The 19585-nt window shown below is 46.9% G+C and overlaps 1 protein-coding gene across 1 annotated transcript in view; it reads right to left on the bottom strand.

The window, feature by feature from the left end:
- Positions 1–3997, bottom strand: part of Pgbd5 (piggyBac transposable element derived 5) — a 65724-nt gene extending 61727 nt beyond the window's left edge. The window contains exon 1 of the mRNA XM_036188529.1: positions 3277–3997. Within this exon, the coding sequence (XP_036044422.1) occupies positions 3277–3604 (328 nt within the window). The 5' untranslated portion in view covers positions 3605–3997. The remainder of the gene's footprint in view (positions 1–3276) is intronic.
- Between the last annotated feature and the right edge of the window lie 15588 nt (positions 3998–19585).

Here is a 19585-nt window from a genome sequence, read left to right as displayed (position 1 = left end):
CACCAGGGCTGTTACACAGAGAAACCTGTCTCAAAAATAATAATGGTAATAATAATAATAGTAATAATAATAATAATAATAATAATAATAATAATGCCAGCAGTAAACTCTGAGGACAAAAATTCAACCATGTTAATTCCCAACCCCCATGTTCCTCTCATCTTCCCAAGGTCAGGCTCCTACTGGAGTCTCAGGAAGTTGCTGGCAGGGTATCACGGATGGGAGGGGACTTGTCTGTGAACTTCCCCTTCAAACAGCCCAACCATAGTCAGCCACCACACAAACCCAACAAAGCTAGAACAGGAGAGCCGAGATTTCGGTGCTGCCTGCTCCTCTGCTGCCTGTAAGAAGTGATGGAAGGCCTGCTCAGAGGAGGAAACCTGAAGGTCAGAGGCCCGGAACACAGCCTGCCTGAATTTCACACTGCCCCCAGGAGTCTGGGTACACGGCTGGTGATTTGCACAATGGGAAGGCAAGTGAGGCTGACAGCTTGCTGGTCTATTTTAGGGGTTTCAGCTGCAAGTCTGGACCCTGTGCTCCCAGAAAGCAGTTCAGTTCCCAGGAAGACTCTTCCATCAACACAAGGGTTAAAGCAAGCCACCCAGCCTGCCAGCAGTGTGTATATGTAAGTCTTCCCAAGGGGACCCACACCTCAAAGCAGAGCCTGAGAGAGGTGAAAGAGCCACTCCCCCGCCATTGCTTCCCCAGCATGCTCCACCCAGCAAGCTGAAGCCATGGGAAATAGAGGTGAGGCTGGGAAGACTCCAACAGCCTGAAGGAACAGGATTCTCACCAGTAACATGGGTATCTCTCCTCCCCTCTTCCTCTCAGCTTAACACCAGTGTCTCCCTCTGTGCACCATCTCCATGGAGCCACAGGACCGCTCTGACACCAGCTCAATGCACAATGGTCGCCATCATGCATGTCTCTTTCCTGCCCAAAGATGCAGCAAAGGTCTCCAGGTCATCAAAGGAGTCAAGAGAACACACAGCTGCATTCTCCCCAAGAGAGACACTCTCGCCAGCTCCACCAGCAATGGCAACGCACACCTTCCCACACACTATCTGCACAGTCACACTCACGCACAGACAAGACTTTTTACAGTGGGGCAAGTCAGTAAGTTCCATATCAACCTAGAGTCCTGTGCGGTTCTCACCAGGCTGCAGCAGCCACAGCAATTGCAAATGCTCCATTATGAAACCTGGTAGCCGATCAAAATGCCACTCTCTTCCTCTCCCCCTCCCACCCTACCCACCCAGTCATATCTATTAAGAAACTGGACGGCATAGAAGGGAGAGGGATGCAGGCGCATTCCTGGAGATGCAGAGCAGTTGTTGGGAGTGTCCCCGATGCCAGAGGTGGGTAGCTCAACCTCTTGGCTGAGTGCTGCAGCAACTGGCCTCCTAATAAACACATCCATCCCTCTCCACGATCCTGGGCTCAAGGATCTTCTCAAGCCACCCTGGAAATCGCCATCTATTTTAAGCCCTGATAAATCACATGTGTTTCACAAGCCATCAACTTTGCCCTTCTGCCCTTCCCCCGTGTTTCCCTCCGAGAGATGGTACCACAAAGAGGAAAGGCTAAATCAGATCTAAGTTTAAAAGACAGGACCACTCCTAGAGCAGAACACCAACACTGGTCACAAATACCAGCCAAGAGCCACGAATGCCTTTGCCTGCCTATGGTACCTTGCAGTGACTCTTGGGCTCAGGTGCAAACTCTGTGGCACCGACAGGAAGCAGGATTTGAATCTAATGCCAGTGGCAAGTAATACTGGTCTTCATGACGAGGAGTGTGCAGTGGATAGAGTAAAGGGCTCTGCTTCAGAATCCTGACTTACAGGTTTCTAAGAAGCAAACTGCCGTGTAAAAAGTCACTTTGGTGTGTTTACACTTCTCAACCCCAGAACCTTCATCATTCTTAAGCTAGCCCTAACCCAGCACAATGTCCTTATTTTGCCCTGAGACCTCTGAGCTTGCTGTGTTTTTCTCTGTAGACTTCTATCTTAAGTGCTACAACATGAGATCACAAAGGCTCACAGCATAAAGACTGCCAAACCAGGGCCCTGGGCTGGTACAGTCCCAAGAGTCAATATGGAAAACAGCTGTCCAGGGCAGGAGGCCCTTTACGGCACACCGGCAAATGCAGGATAGCACAACAGCAAGATCTGGAATACAGTTAACCACAGCCAAATGGCCCTGCTTTAAAATATACCCACTTGGAGCCGTGCACTCCAATCCAGCTGCAAATTTGCCCATCCACATTGCAGCCTGGCAAGGTTGCAGACCACTCCCTCCAGAGCTGGGCCAACCTTTCCCACCTCCAGCTCCCTGCAGCAAGGTTTCCAGATCCATTCCCTGGGGCCTGCCTCCCGTGCACCTGCATTCTTGCTGGGTTGAACAATAACTACAGTGTCACTAAGCATACACTATCCTGGGTTAATCCAAAGTGTGTGTGTGTGTGTGGGGGGGGTGATCATGCAAAGGGCATTCCCTGGCGCCCATCCACACTGGTTGTGTGCACTTCATAGGAGAATGTGGTGTAACATCCTCCTGCCTGGAAGTCATGGAGTCTGAACAGCTGCACCGGGAGGGGGGTGGGGGGGGGGGGGTGTGCCAAATGGGAATGCAGCCTCCACTTTCTCAGAAAGCAGAGGGCTGAGCTGCTGCAAATTAGAATTCTACCCCTCAGAAGCCAAGAGTAGCCTGAGGTCCCGGAGTGGTCACTGCGCTCCAGTCACCTCCAGATAATCCGAGTCTGGTCTATCAACCTGGAAAGTAACTTGGATTAAGAGCACTGCGCCCTCCTCTCAGCGAGAGATAGACTGGCACCACAGGAAGTTTCTCAGGAAAACAGAGCTCAGTGAAGATGCTGAGGTGACCTCGCACTGGGCGCTCACTGCGCTTCAGCTGCCACCAGCCTCACCCCTGGCACCTAGGTCCTGCGTGTTGCAAATAGCCCTGCCTCAGCCCTGCCAGGCATCTGGATCCCCTACACCAAGAAGGCCATGCTTTACTGATCCCACAGGTGTGACACTACCATATGACAGAAAGCCTCTGGCAAAGTGCTCATGTGGTCTCCACCCACGAGAAACCTGGGACCACCCTTTGGGCAGTAGGGCCATCTCTAGTTTAAATCCCCGCTCCTAAAACCATCTGCTTCCAGAAAATTACAGGTGTGGGTTGGGAGTATCTGGAACCCGCCTGACTCTTACTCCAGCCTTCAGGCCGCACCCTGCGCCCCTGCATCCCAGTGTCCCCGGTCGATCCTCACCACCGGTGTCCTCGAAGCGCGGGGGCGGGCGATCCCGCAGCGCGGCGCTCCAGCCTCCACCGGCCTCATCCTCCTCCAGCTCCAATGGATCTGCTGCTTGGGGTGGCGGGGCGGTCCCCGGAGGAGCGGGGCGCTCGCGCTCATCGTCCGAGGAGGCGGCCGAGGAGGAGTGCGAGGCTGCGGAGGTGCTGTAGAAGGGGTTCCCGCCGCTGTCCGGGCCCGACTCGCCGAACACGTCGTCTGAGATGTGCAGGCTCTCGTAACGCGCGCGGGCTGCCTCCAGCAGCGCCGGAGCCCTCCTCCGCGCGCCCCCGCCGCCCTCGGCCATAGCCCCGGCCGCCGCCCGCGTTCCCACACCCCACAGCGCCTCCCAGCCGCACACGCCGGGCCCCGGACCCCCGCCGCGGCCCGCGGCTCCCCACCAGCGCAGCCCGCAGCACAGCGCGCGCCGCCCCGCGCCCGGCCGGCCCGCCGTCTTGGCCGCTCGGGCCGCGAGCCCGGGATGCGCCTTGGAGCTCGGGCGCCGCTAGCTGCGGCCGCGGCGGGAAGAGACTCAGCCACTGGCCGGCGCCGCCGCCGCCGCCCCCGCCCGCTGCGTCTCCGCCGCGCCCGGCCCCGTCGCGTCCCCGTGCGCCCTCCCCGCGGCAGCCGCGTTGCGCCGCCGACCTTCCCCGGCGCGAGCCGCGGACCCGGCCGGCCTCCAGCACCTCCAGCCGCTGGCCAATGGAGATCGCCTGCCTCGAGGGGGCGGGGATAATCGGACGCCCCACCTCCTCGGGGCGTGGCGCGCGGCCAGTCTGTCTCGAGGATCACCTCCCATAGGCTCTTAGCGGCCCGCGGGCGTGGGGAGGAAGGCGGGACCTCGTGGTCCGTGCGCTCTGGCCCGCCCCTTGCGCAGCCGCGCCCGGTGTCGGGGAGCTGTCCGCCCAGCGGTTCTGAAATTCACGCCGTGGACACGCTCCAGGTGGGCGGCCCGCCAGGCTGGGCCGCATGCTCCTGTGAATTTCAGGCTGCCCGCCTGGCTTCCCCGAATCTGGCTTGGTTGAGAAGCTGAGTCAGACACTAAAACAGTCTCCGTCAACAACTGTCGTATAAGGGTGGCAACACTGGACTGAGGTGGCTCGTCTTTCCTTACAGTCCTTGATGCTGACACCTTCTGAACTCAAAATTGCTCCCAAATCTATTGCCACCTGCGCTCTGGTATTGCTTGCGCAGGCCTTGAACACGCACAACTGATAGGATATCTGGAACACGCAATCTCGAAAAGGGTTATATGGTCAGGAAAGAAACAACTGGGTCGCCAGGGCTTCAGCGCTATAACAATGGAGCAGAGTTCGGTTTCGCCTTTTCTGGGACAGGAGCATCAGGCCAGCCGGCCTCCCCTCATCAGAATGTCTTTCCCCTCCTCCTCCCTAACATAATGCAGTAAGTCACATTAATGGTAATTGGGTCATAAAGTCACTTTCACTCTGAAATAAAATAAATCCACGGAGATATATGGAAGGCTTGAAAATCCTACTGGGTATACTAAATGATAATTACACAAAACAAAAGACGGAAGGTTGCTATTTCTGAGTGTGCACATGGAATGAAGGTGCTGGTAGCAACCTGCCACCAGCCTTTCACTCATGTCTTCCTAGCCCCAGACCCTGCGACCTCCAAACTAGGTCTCTCTCTGCACAGGCATGAATCCATTGATAATCACAATCAGACAGGATGGAAAAAGAAAGGTACTTACATATCATTCTCCTCTGTGTATATTAGCTAATAAACAAGAAAGTGCTTGCAAACTATTGCAACTCTTCTGGGAAAGTATGCCAAGGACAGGGAGGGTTCTAGCATTCCTGTGTACAGCAAATTACCAAAGGTTGGAAAGTAGGGTGCCTATAAACAGACATAATCAGAAAGAGCCACAGGGAATCATAGGTTAAAGGAACAACATAAGACCTCATAGATCAAATCCAAATCCTAGGTAGGACTCCTGTAAGATTTTGTGTTACCTATTAAAAATAATGAAGTGACCAAAAAAGGGTGTGTGTGTGTGTGTGTGTGTGTGTGTGTGTGTGTGTGTGTCACTAGAGAGTACAGTCTATAAGAAAGAGTTCATCCTTCCCCAGTCAAGGATGACAAAAGCAGCCAATGTGAGTGTGATTCTGGTTGCTTTGTCAGCATGGGAGCATGGAACAAAACTGTTACTGAACAGCTAATGCACAGACAGTAATTCATTGACCCTGATATGGTGCTCATACCAAGGAAATGCAGGGCCTTTGTGCTTTCCAGTATCTCATATGGGGAGTAACAGAGGGAAGAGGATTATACGGTCAGGAAAGAAACAGGCTTATGGGCCTGGGGATTTAGTTCAGCTAGCAAACTGTTACCAAGGATGCAAGAACCCCTTGGTTTGATCCCCAGGGACACACAGAGCGGCTGTGGTGGTACAGTCTGTAATCTAAGCACTTGGGAGATGGAGGCACTAGAACCAGAAGTTCAAGGTCATCCTCAGCTTCGTGGTGAGATAGCAAGTTGGAGGCCAGCCTGTTCTCTTCCCGAGGAGCCAGGTGCAATTGCCAACACTCCCATGACAGCTTGCAACTGGCTGACTCCAGTGTCAAGGGGCCCAATGCCCTCTTCTGGCTTCTCACAGGATACATGTCCATGGGAGAACACCTGCTGCTCTGAACTGCTGATCAGTCTCTTCAGCTCCCTTCTCTAATTTCTATTCGATGAACTATTGTCCCCTGTTCTCTTCCTTTTCTTTATTTTTTTTTTCTTTTTGAGATAGTGTCTGAGGTGCCCAGGCTGTCCACCAACTTGCAGACGAGACATCCTGCATTGGTTACCCTTTTTACTGCTGTAATAAACCATCATGACCGAGGTAACTTATAGAAGAAAGCATTTGATTGGGCTGACAGTTCCACATGGCTAGAGTCCATGATGGTGGAACAAGGCATCAGAGCAGGGCAGCTGATAGCTCTCGTCTCAAGCTACAGGCACAAGGTACAGAGAACTAGCTTGAAAGGGCTTGAGTACTTTCCAACCTCAAAGCCCACCTCCACCTCCTCCAACAAAGCCAAACTTCCTAATCTTTCCCTGACAGGTCCACCACCTGGGGACCATGCAATCAAATGTCTGAGCCTATGGGGGCCACTCTCATTTAAACCACCACATACCCATAACACTAAATAAATACATACAAAAATTAAAGTTAGAGGACTGCTCCAGCTTATAGTCAAGCACTTAACATGTTATTTTGTTTAAGCAAGGTTCTCCAAGCAAGAAAAAGTGAAAATACGCCAACCTTTGAAGACAGGCAGCTGCTTCTTGCACAAAGTATGGGAGAGAGGGGAGACAGAAGAATTAAGGGAAAATAAGTTCCTATCTGTCCAGGACCAATGCTTGATGCCACCATTGACTCCATGTCATTACATATAGTTGGAACATAATTTGTGAGAATGACTGGAGAATGGGTATTACACTGAAGTTGTTTACCTCTGAGTCATTTAAAAACATCCTCCAAATCATATAACTTCAAAAAGAATTAATCTTAGGTTAACACTGAACTTTTAGATTTTGGGTTTCTGAAAGAGTTCCAGGCAGTGAAAGCAATTCATCTATTGTAGACTCCTTAGGTTTTTTTTTAAACCAAAGGTGCATGTTTTTAATGTCAAAACCATTGGTGGGGCTGGGGAGATGGCTCAATGGTTACTCTTGCTGCTCTTGCAAAGGACTTGGTTTAGTGCCCAGCACCCATATAGTAGCTCACAAATGTCTATAATTCTAGTTGCAGGGAATCTGATGTCCTCTTCTAGCTTTCAAGGGCAACAGGCTTGCACATGGTGCACAGACATGTGTGTAGGCAAAACACTCATACACAACATAAAAAAGAAATCAATCTTTTTCAAAATTAAAAACTGTTGTCATTTGTAATTGTGTCTGAGCCTTCTTTTACTTATGTTTTATATTTTTGATGGGTTGATTGATGGCAGTGCTTGGGATTGAACTCAGGGCCTTGTATACCTGGGCAAGAGCTCTGCTACTGTGCTGTATTCCCAGCCCCTGAGTCTCCTTTTACAGTGTACTTCCTTAGTTTATTTTTTCCCTAGTGATATGATAAAATAGTCAGACAGGAGCAATTTAAGGGAGAACAGGTTTATTCTGGCTCATAGCTTAAGAGTTAGCACATGGCATGCGCTACCACGCTTAGCTTTTTATGTATGTATGTATGTATGTATGTATGTATGTATGTATTTGTTTATTTATTTTACCAGCTGATCGATTGCCACATCTGCCATTCACCTTGTATAGACTAAACTGCTAGGAGTTGAGGAAACCTGTCCCAGAGCCAAGTACCTTTCTGACCAGCATCCAAACCAATCAACAAGCCCTTCTATTATAGAGACTCCCCCTCAGACTTGGAGGTTTAGGGTGAACATTGGTGAGGTTGGTAAGCAAGAATCTAAGGAAGGACATGAAAAGGTGGGGAAGTGGCTTCTCATCCCAATAATTTTTTTCTCCTTGAGTTATTTAGAAGATTTACACTTCCATGTGCTAACTTAGGGCAGCTAGACCCCCCCCCCCCCCGCCAGGCAGCACAGGTAACTGATTAATGTTCCAACCCACCTTTCTTTATCCAAGGTTTGAAATAATTTTTTTTCCAAGTGAATATTATAAAATGTTTAGAGTGAAGAAGAAAATACAAAATGCCAAGTTAGGTTCTTATATTCTTAGATAACAGAGATTTGGAGCATCTGTGCTGATTCCAAAACTCTGTCCGCAAAGTTTGTTTTTGTCTTTTTTAGATAGTGTCATCTGTGTTGCCCATATTGGATTTTAGATGTGGATCTGTCAGTTTTCCTCTCCCCATCTTCCTCCTCCTCTTTCTCCTTCTCCTGAGCTGTAGTCACCCTATGTAGCCCATGCTGCTGGCCTTGAACCTAGTAATCCTCCTACAGCAGAAAAATGAGGTGAAGAGTAAGGTCCAGAAAGTCCACACAGAACTTACGGAATCAACATTTGAGAAATCACAAGTTGGAAAAGAGGAAAACTGGAAAATCCCTGTCTGTTGTCTGGCCCAGGCACAGATGCACATTAGGGCTCTGAATGTAATCTTTGTCTCATTGTGGTAGCAACACTGGTTGGATATCTAAGATGTTAATTAAGCATCTGATGCAGGAAGTCATATCTTGAATTACTGAAGGGCTAGAGAGATAGCTCAGCAGTTAAGAGTGCTTTCTGCTCTTCCAGAGGACATACATGAGTTCAGTTGTCAGAGCCCATATCTAGTGGCTCATAACTGCATGAAACTCCAGCTCCATGGGATCAAACACATTTTTCTGGACTGCACAGTCACCTGTTCACATGTGGTGTGTGTGCATACAAGCTGGGGCACACATGTGAACACACACACAAATAAATAAATCTTTAGATTTTAGACAGTGGAACATGCTTGAGAAAACCTATGTTACTATGCAAAGAAGCTAAAAAAAAACATGGCTAAGGCACCATAAAAGCTCAGCTCTTTGTACAAAATGCCAATTTGAGCTGCAACTTTTGCCCTTCTCTGGCTGGCTTCTTCCCTTGGAAGTGTTTCATTTGTTTTGTTGTTTTGGGTTTTTTCCTCTAAAAGTTCTTTCATGGGCTGGCTGTGGTGGTATACACCTTTTGTTTGACACAATATTTTTATTGGTATTTGGGAATTTCACACAATGCACCCAGATCACACCTGTTTCCCATTGCACCCAGGTAAACCTTCCCACCCTTGTGCCTTCCTCCCCTAAAAAGAAAAAAAAAAATCCACCAAGCCCAATTTGTATTGCCCATATCCTCATTGGAGCACAGTCAAACTCCCAGTGGCCACCCCCTTAAAGATAACCAAGTCCTCCCACACACACCAGAAGCCGTTGACTGTGCTCACACCTTTAATGCCAGAACTCAGGAGGTAGAGGCAGGCAGATCTGTGAGTTCAAGGCCAGCCTGGTCTAATAGCAAGTTCCAAGACAGCCTGGGCTACATAGAGAGACCTTGTCTCAAAACAAACAAAAAAAAATTCTCTCACCAGGGATGAGGCCCTTAATATGGATATGCTCTAGTATATCCATCCTCTAGTAAATGGTCCTATATCCATATACACACAGGAACTAATAAGTGGACACAGTGAGTTTTTAAAAATAAATAAAAGAATATTTGAAGTTTGAAGGGAAAGTAGTGGTGAGGGGCTAGAGGAGGGAATGGAGGGAAGGGAATAGGGGGTGGATTTGGTCAAACCATATTATATATGTATATGAAATTCTGAATTTTAAAAGGGGTCTCTTTGCTCTCTACTGAATGCACTAAGCCATCTCTTCATAGTATACTCTTAATGGTAGCTACCTAGGATTTATTTAACTGTCATTTGAGGGGAACCTCATTCCCCTCCCAGTTAAGAACACTTAGCAGTACCTAAGTCGAGGGATCATGCAGGAAAAGTGACTACCAATAGTAATTATTTATGTCCTGAGTGCAAGGCTGCCTCCTACACTCTGCCTCAAAGCTTGGCTCTGCCCAGGAAAAGAACTTTCTTTCAAGCCATCAGTATTGTTCTTCAGGAACCAATTAAGTTGCAGAGGTCACACTCAGTTTACTATGTCATACATATTTCCTTAAGAACTGCCAAAGAGCATGGCATCACTGGGAGATGAGAAGGAAGGATGAGGAACATTAGGAAGAAATCCCAGGTGTGTTTCCAGACCACAGTGCTAGGCACCCCTTGTGTTACCTGGAATCACGCTGATCTCTGAACTGCGCTTCATATTCACTGTGGTAAAGGCCAGATGCGTAGAAAAAGCCACCCAACTTAGGAGGGCTTTCACCTCCACTTGCATCCTCATGGAAGAGAGAGAAGGGAAATAGAAATGCTCAAATTGGGACTTTCATAAGATTTAGTTCAATTTCTGTCCATTCCCCTAGAATCCTTCCCAGAAACTTTTTATAAATATTAGTGTTGGGGTCACAAATAGCAACCTTGGTATAGTCAGTGCTCCCAGAATGGATCAACACATCACCCTACTTATCACAATTCTACTGTTTGGATGTAATCACTATCCTTTTTCTGGGAAAGCCATTTAAGGACAGAGTAACAAGAGTCAGACAAGGCTCTAGAGGGAGTCAGGTACAATCCCTCTAGAACAGAAACCTGGTGTTCCCACTGAAGTATTTCCCTAGACTTCCCACAGCACCCCACAGACAAGCAGGACCTGTGGGACCTTTCCTCCTTTTGGTTTTGAGACTCTTTATAGACACTGTACTTGGCCCAAGAAGACAAACCAAGCTTTCTGCTCCTGCTCAGGGGCTCTGCCCCTCCCATCCTCTGCTGCCTGTCTGGTCTGCTAGACAAAAGCTAGAGGCCACATACTGATATGTTGCTGTGCACAAGAGACTGTACCAGCCGGGGGTCGTGGCGCATGCCTTTAATCCCAGCACTCGGAAGTCAGAGGCAAGTGGATCTCTGTGAGTTCAAGGCCAGCCTAGTCTCCAAAGCAAGTTCCAGGAAAGGCACAAAGCTACACAGAGAAACCCTGTCTCAAAAAACCAAAAAGAGGGAGAGAGAGAGAGAGAGAGAGAGAGAGAGAGAGAGAGAGAGAGAGAGAGAGACTGTACCTTAATTATAGTATCTAAAAGGTAGGGATGCTCTGAGGGTTAGGAGAACATTAAATTGACGTCACAGAGTTGGGGAAGATGCCACATGTTTTTAATTGTCACATATCTCATCTTACCAAAATAGAGAGCAAATCAGTATTTTCGATAATCATTATATTTTACAAGCACACTTTAAATCACATGCAAATATATGTAAATATAGTCATAAAGGTATACATGCAGAGATAATATATTTAAAATAGCAAATGTTTTTATATTCATCACAAGACCCCTCTCTGCCTCCCTGAGTCTTGAAGGGGGATAGTGCTTAAGCCTCCTGAATGCCCAGCAGCAACTGAGGGTAGACCCTATGCTGCCTTGGGAGACTTCAGGGCACAGAATGCCCAGAGGACAGTATTTTCCCACCAAAACAGAGACAGGGACACTCCTTAACAACATAGCAGCTATCTACTCCAGGCCCCTCAGCATATGAAGGCCTTTGTTTGAAGAAAAGTGTCACCAAAGTTATCAATGGCAGAGTTTTGACTCCTAAAAGGTGTTATGACTGTAGCCAGAAGTTTCTCCGGTCCTGCCCAGCCCCGCAGTCCCACAGCTGCCTATAAAATAATCACTCATAGACTTGTATTAATTATGAACTGGATGGTCTATGGCTCAAGTTTCTTGCTGGCTAGCTCTTATAACATAACCCATTTCTATTAACCTATAAGCTGCCATGTGGCGGTGACATTACCGGTCTGCTGGCATCTTGCTGCTCCCTGGACAGTGGTCTGGCATCTCGCCTGTTCTCCTTTCTCCTTTCACTGTCTCTCTTCAATTTTCCCACCTGGCTCCATCCTCACCTTGCCATAGGCCAATGCAGCTTTATTTATCAACCAATCAGGGCAACACATATTCACAGCGTACAAAAAGACAGCCCACATCATATGACTCTGACTTCCTCCTCACCATCCCCTTACCATTGCCAAGCTGAAGTCTTACTGACTCCAGGTTGAAACATAAGCACTTGTTTCCATAATTGTCTGCCTTTGGAATCAACAAAGAATATTATTTTCAGAATATTAATATGCTTTGTTAAGGACATCCCCTTGGTTGTGGAACCTCGTGTTTAGTAAGATATTGACAGCATAGAGGGATGGTGACTTCAGAGTCCACTTCCCTGTCCTTTCCAAGTGTTGAGGCCCCTTCCTAATGTACCCCATCACCTCACTGACAGGAGCAGCAGTCTAAATGTGTTCCCCAAATGTCATGTGCTTAGGAACCTCGCTACCAGTGCAAGAGTGTTAGGAGATTTCAGGCGAGGTTATAGAAAACTGTGGGCTGACAGCTGGAAAGGGGGTGAAGGCTTTAACAATGCCAGCTGTGTTGGAGTTCTTGATTTTCAGCTTCTTCAAAATATTCCTGGGAGAGGGGTCTTCCCCTCATGTCCCCATAATGTTCTCTGTCGTTCTATCCTGCTTTATGACCAGCTTTGCTAAGGGCAACCCATGGTGGTCCAGGTCTATCCCTCAGACGGACCAGGAGCTTGGGTGGTGCTCTGCTGTTTTTGTCTTGAAGTTGTGAGCAGTTTAACTCTGAGTGTGTGTCATTTGAGTGCAGTTGATGATCCAGTGGTGAGGGAGGCATGTGTGTAAGCAGGGGATAAAGGGAGATGTGTGCATTGGCAGATCCCAGTTTTCTCTTTTCCAAGAGGCATTTGCTTTTCTATAACAACAACAACAACACAACAAAAAGTCAGAACAGAAATTTAAGCAGAACATTGGAAATTCAAGGTCAAGGTGTGAGCAGGCTTAGTTCCTCCCTGCTGATGGCATCTTCCTTCTGTGTCCTCATGTGGTCATCCCTTTGTGCATGCCTGTGTCCTGCTCACTGTCAGATCAGATCAGGACCTACCCTACTGCCCTGTGATGGCTATTCTTGCTTGTCAACTTGACTATATCTGGAATTAACAAAAACCCAAAAGCTTGGACACATTTGTGAGGGATTTTTGCTTAAATTGGAGCAAAAGGTTCACTTCTAATCTAGATCTTTGAAGTGGGAAGACACACCTTTAATCCAGATCATTTGAGGTGGAAAGATCAACCTCTGATCTGAGCCACACCTTCTGATAGAAATCTATATAAGGACAGGAAGAAGGAAGCTTTTCCTCTTTGCCTGCTTGCTTTCAACTTGATAGCAAGTCCATTCATTCCTTTACTGGCATTAGAGCCTACTTCTTCAGGATTCCAGTGTCTACTGAAGACCAGCTGAGACATCCAGCCTTGTGGACTGAACAACTACTGGATTATTGGATCTTCCATTCATAGACAACCATTGTTGGATTAGCTGGACCACAGCCTGTAAGTCATTCTAATAAATCCCCTTTCTATATATACAGAGAGGTTCATTCTAGAAGTTCTGCTACTCCAGAGAACCTTGACTAACACATGTTTCTATATTAACTTAATTACTCTTAACCTCTTTTTTAGGAGACAAGTTCTCTAGCCCAGGCTGAACTCAAAGACCCTACATAATTAAGGATGACTTTGAAATTCTGATCCTCCTGCCTTTGCCTTCTGGATGCTGTGACTAGAGGTATATGCCATTATACCAAGTTTATGTAGTGCTATGGATTGAACCCAGGGCATCATGTATGTTAGACAGGAACCCTACCAACTGAGCCACATCTCCAGGCCCCTTTTTACTTGATGACTTCTGTAAAGTCCCTGTCTCCAAACACTTTGTAGGATCAAGAGTTTTGACTTCAACATATGGATTGTGGGACTAGAAGTAAAAATTCAGCTGATTACAATAGGCAAATTGCATTGAAAGTAATTATGTGCCTTTAAATAAATTAACATTGCATTTTTTGTGTGCTCCTCAGTCTAAACTCATACATATCTATAGCTTCCTAGTGAAACCTCCTGTAGAAGAACAAAGAGTGTTTTCATATAATTCCACATGTCTACAATCAAAACAAACCAACGGCCCCTAATTTGGGATCTGGCCACTTTATGCTCAGTGACAGAAAACACCTGCCTGGGGCTTTTCCTTTGTTCTAGCCTGAAATTAACAGGGAGAGGAACGGAACATTTGGTCATCTCCATGGAGTTTGTTTTTAATCCTACTTGGTGCAGTCGTCCAAACCTAATTAACTGCTGGCTACACAGAGCAGGGGTGAGGTTAATTACATGTCACTAGCCACTGTGGGTCTCTTTCATTACTGCCAGCATTTATTCTGTTATTTTTACACATAAGAGACAGGCTTCATGCAGAATCCAAAACTTAGCAAGTGGAAGATCTTTGCTGGGTATCTTCTGTACCAATGTACTTTTAACTGGTTAAAAATAATAATAATAGCCATCTGCTTGCGTCTCTCTGTACTGTCTCCATTGGGAAGCTTTCCCTAGGAAGACTCCAGAATGTTCATGAAGTGCTCACCTCACCAGAGTTACTGCAAACACTGACAGAGCCCCAGCACCATGTTGTCATCTGCAGCAGCCTGAGGTTAGGGACCTCAACTCAGGCAAAAGCAGATCCTTAGCTTCAATGCAGGAAAGAATTTCAGGGTGGGACAGTTGGAATAGAGTTGGAACTGACTGAAAGATCTTAACACAGACTTAAAGTACAAGGGTCAAGTGAAAGCAAGGCACTTGGGGAAAAAGTGACACACGCTGGGAAGGATGTGTGCACATTCTTTTCAAAGTTACTTTGATGTTATTTTATGTGTATGGGTGTTCTGCCCACCATGTAGGGTGTCAGATCTCCTGTAACTGGAGTTACAGACAGTTGGGAGCTGCTGAGGCCCTGAGAATCAAAGCAGGGTCCTCTGGAAGAGCAACAAGTACTCCTAACTGCTCAGCCATCTCTCTAGCCCTGTATACAAATTTAATAAAAATTCTTGTTGTTGTGTTGGGGCCTTACAAGTCCTGGCTAGTCTGGAATTGACTGTGCTGTCTAAGCTGGCCTCTTGCCTTAGCCTTCTGAGTGCTGGCTGGGATTATGGTTTAAGCCACCACTCCCTGTTTTTGTGTGTGTGTGTTTTTCTCCTCCTCCTCCTCCTCCTCCTCCTCCTCCTCCTCCTCCTCCTCCTCCTCCTCCTCTATCTCCTTCTCCTCCTCCTCCTCTTCCATCTTCCGTCTTCTTCTTCTTCGAGACAGGGTCTCACTATGTAACCCTAGCTAGCCCAGAACTTACTGTGTAGAAAAAGCTGACCTCAAACTCACAGAGATCCACCTGCCTCTGCCTACTGAGTTCTGAGATTAAAGATGTATGCTGCCACACTCTAAGTGTGTGTATGTGTGTTAGTATGCACACGTGCACATATGTGAGTGCAGGTGCTTGTGGCAACCAGAAAAAGGTGCTGGATTTCCTGGAGCTGAAATTACAGTTGTGGGCTACTCTATGTGGGGCCAGATAACCAAACTTGGGTCTTCTGCAAGAGTAATACACACTCTTAACTGTTGATCATCTCTTCAACCCCAGCCCTGACTTTGTTTGTTTAAGATTCTAGAGTTCCACCAAAGATATACTTTTTTTAAGAATCCACTTTTCAGTTTTAGTTGTTCATCTCTCATTTGTTTGATGTGTTAAATAAAATTAATATCAGTAGGAAAGCTTGACAGCAACCATGACATTGAATATCCATAACGTTCTTGAAAACAGTAGGGAATTCAGAAATGGGAAGAAAGATGAAGAGGCAATATCAGTCTGTACACTGGTGCCAAATTCTCAAAGTGGGAAATACAAGAAAAGAGGCAAGCTGGTCAGGTTTTGCCAACCTGACATATGACATAACCTGGTGTCACCTAGAAAGGGGAACTTCAGCTGAGGAATTGCTTTGACCAGATGGTTTGTGGTCATGTCTGTTGTCTTTTTCTTGATTGTTAATTGATGCAGGAGGACTCAGCCCATGGCACCATCCTTAGGCATGTGGACTGTGTAAGAAAAGTAGCTGAATGGGAGCCATGAAGGGGCATTTCTCCATGGTCTCTGCTTCAGTTCTACCTCCAGCTCCTTCCTGCCTTGGCTTCCCTGGACAACAGACTATAACCTGTAAGAAGAAATAAACCCATTCATCTCCAAGTTGCTTTTGGTCATGATGGTTTTCACTACCAAAAACAAACTAAAAAAGGTCATGAAAACTCAGCGAAGCCAACTGCGATCCAAAAGGAATTTGTTGTTGTTTACTTGGGGGGAGCAGGACGTGATGGTTAATCTTTATGTTAACATGAATAGATTTAGAATCACCATGGAAACACACCTCTGCATGTGTCTGAGAGTGTGTGTTTTCAGAGAGGTTTGCCTGAGACGGGCAAACCCACCGTGAATGTAGGCAGCATCATTGCATCAGCAGGGAGAAAGCAAGCTGAGCACCAGCTTTCTTCCCTCTCTGCTTCCTGATGTGGTTACAGTGTGACCAGCTGCCATGCCTTCCCCCCTCCCTTCCCCCCACCCCCCCGGCCAACCCCACAGTGGACTGTAGCCCTTCAAACCATGAGCCAAAATAAATTCTCCCCTCCTTAAGTTACTGTTTGTCAAGTAATTGATCATAGTAACCAGAAAAGTAACCAAGACACAGGTTTCTGCATGTAGTCCAGGCTGACCTCAAACTTGTGGAGACCTCTTGCCTCTGTCTCATCATGTATTGGAATTATAGGCCTGAGTCACCATTACCAAATCCAAAACTTGAAAATAAATTTACTTTTCTTTGTTACAGAGGTATGGTCTTTCAAAGACAGGCTTCTGACACTGAGCAGCCTGGCCTGCCAGCAATGATCCAAATGCTGTGAGTTTGAGGATTACTAAGCACATAGATTTACAAAACATTTAGGCTGGATGTGGAGCCTCAATGACATGGATGGGTTTGCAAGTGCATCTCAGTATACCTATGGTAATGGTTTTTCAGAAGCCATTTGTCTACTTCTGGAGCTATCAGGATGTATTTAACCTTGCCAATGTAGTTTCTCAGAGTTAAAGTGCATATTAAAAGCTTGAGGCCCACAATGCAACTGGAGCAGTAAATGATGGAACCATCATGTCAATGTTGCAGAAAAGTGACCTGTGTAATTCCTCTGCAGTCTGGTGACCTCAAGTGACTGGATATTGTGTTTGTAATTACTATGGTTAAAATGAAGACTTTCTGTAACTTTGTTTAGTGACTTCATCTTCAAATGCTACAGATTGACTTGGCTATGGTCACTACTATTACTGAGGAACAGTAATCTAGTTGTCTAGTGCTGTATGAGAAGCAGTCTTATGACTCATGTCTAGTCACAGGAACTCAGATGAGCCTGTGTCCCATGTACCTCCTGTCCACTCTGGCCAGGGCTTTCCCAGGAGAGAGGGACACCCACAGCTTTAGCCCTGCCTTTGGGTCAGGACATCCTTTTTTGCCATCACAGGTGAGGTGGCTGGTTCTCCTCATTTCCTCAGCCTGGAAATTTCTTACTTAACCATGGGTAGTGGTGCCAGTGTTTTTCCTATTGCCTCCTTGGCACACAGGAACAGTGCCAGAAGACATGTCTGTAGTCAGCAAGAGTAGTCATGTATCATTTAATAATGGGATACACAGGAATCATTCTAAGAAGTGCATCATGAGACAATTTCATTTTATTGTATGATCCATAAGCCTAGAAGTTATAATCAACTGCACACCTAGCCACACAGTGTATCTATGATACAGCCAATGAATAACTCCTAAACCTACCTGAATGAAACAGTGTGAGATTAAATCACACACAAGAAAAAAGCATATGATCAAGAGACAACGCTGACTAGGGTGTGGCTCAGTGGGTGGGGTGCTTGGCTTACATGTTCAGAGCCCTGGGTTCCATCTCCATCACCATATAAATCAGAGATGATAGCACACACTTGCAATCCCAGCATTCAGAGGACAGAGGCAGAAGGACCAGGAGGTCAAGTGACTTTGAGATGCTGTGTGCCAAGGCTGCTTGTTATAGACTGCATCTGGGATGTCCCTTCAGGCTTGGTCACTAGCTCCTAGGCTTAGGAAATGATTATATCATGGGGGCTCTGCCTTCACAAATAGATTAATCCACTGACAGGTTTGAATCTAGAAGAGACGGTTGGGAGGTGGTGGGACTGTGGAAATCAAGGCCTGGCTGGAAGAAGGAGGTCACTGAGGGGGTGGCTTTGAGGCCTATGTCTTGTCCTAACCCCACTTGCCTTCCTGTTCACACAAATCTGAGCTACTCTGTCCCACCATACTCTCCCACCACTGTGGACTAAAACCATCGAAATAGTGAGCAAAATAACCCTGCTCTTAATTCTGTTCTGGTTAGGTATCTGGGTTAGCAAAATAACCCTGTCTCTGGTTAGGTATCTCGGTCCCAGCAATAAAAATAAACATGCACAGCTGCTCTTGAGATGCAGCATATTGCTTTACAGTGAACTTTCATTTTATAAGTAGGAGCATGCACTAAAATAATGATGGCAAGAAAACACAGAACCATAATGGAAGCTGCTACATTAATCACTTTTCTGTTGCTGTGGCCACATACCTGACAGGATGCAACGTAAAGGAAGACAGGTTTATTTTGGCTCACATTTCAGGAGATATGTTCCATCATAGTGCCAGGAGCATGAGGTCAGCTGATCACATTGCATCCACAGTAGAGGAACAGAAATCAAGCAGGAAGTGGTATCTAGTGAACAAACCTCAAGTTCCACCCACAGTGACCCACTTCCTCCAGTGAGATGCCACCTTTTAAAGGTTTCTCAGCCTCCCCAAACAGGCCACCAGCTGGGAACAAAGCATATAGATACATAAGCCTTTGGGGACATTTTACATACAAACTATAGTAGCTATGCCTTATCCTTTATGGACTAGATGGAGGAGCATCGTAAGTTTGCTGACACCAGGGAGACAAGACACCATCTGTAATGTTGCCCTGGCTACAGTATTGCTAGTCATTTGTACTTTTCAGCTTTATTATAATCATACAGGACAACTTTGTGCATGCTGTTCATCATTGACTGAGAAGTGGTCATGAGTGTACTGCTGTAACTCACAAGAACAGTCATCCTCCAAGGAGTCTTTGGCTAGAAACCCTGAGCTGGTGCCACCATAGGGGACCTCCTGAGCAGAACAGTAGGCAGGCTCAGAGTTTAGGGGTGGAGCTATGTCTGTCTCTTTTACCACTTGACCTCCACAGCCAGGACTCAGGACACAGTAGGGCAGCCAGGGACTGTTCTGACTTATCCTAGTTCCTCTTACCTCACCCCTATGTCTTGGGTTCTCAGATATGGGTTTATAACTCTGAGATTGGGCTACTGGCCAGAAGGTCCCAGAGCTCTGCCTCAGCTGATGTGACTCCATAGGAGATAGCTGCTTGTTCTCACAGCCTGAGCCAGCTCTGACATCCTAACCTCTCTGTGTCACAGTGTCCCGGGGGGAATGAATGAAGAGAGACACAGCATGGAGCCAGCAATAACAGGCTCCCCCGAGCAAGCCCAGCTGTCTAGAGTGACAGAAATCATTATCCAGGTCAATAATGCAAAATCAAGAAGTAATGACTTTCATTTTCTGAGATAATAAAATGACAGCACCAACCATATCCACAACCTTTACCAGACATTTACTTTGAGAATCGAAACGACGGCTGTAAAGGGCTTTGTCAATGGATGGTTCCCGTAAGTTCCCATGTAAAAGAAAAGACAGATCTGAGGTTCAGGG

Source organism: Onychomys torridus, chromosome 5 (assembly GCF_903995425.1).
Source record: "Onychomys torridus chromosome 5, mOncTor1.1, whole genome shotgun sequence".
Lineage (NCBI taxonomy): Eukaryota > Metazoa > Chordata > Mammalia > Rodentia > Cricetidae > Onychomys > Onychomys torridus.
This window is presented reverse-complemented; position numbering and strand designations above follow the sequence as displayed.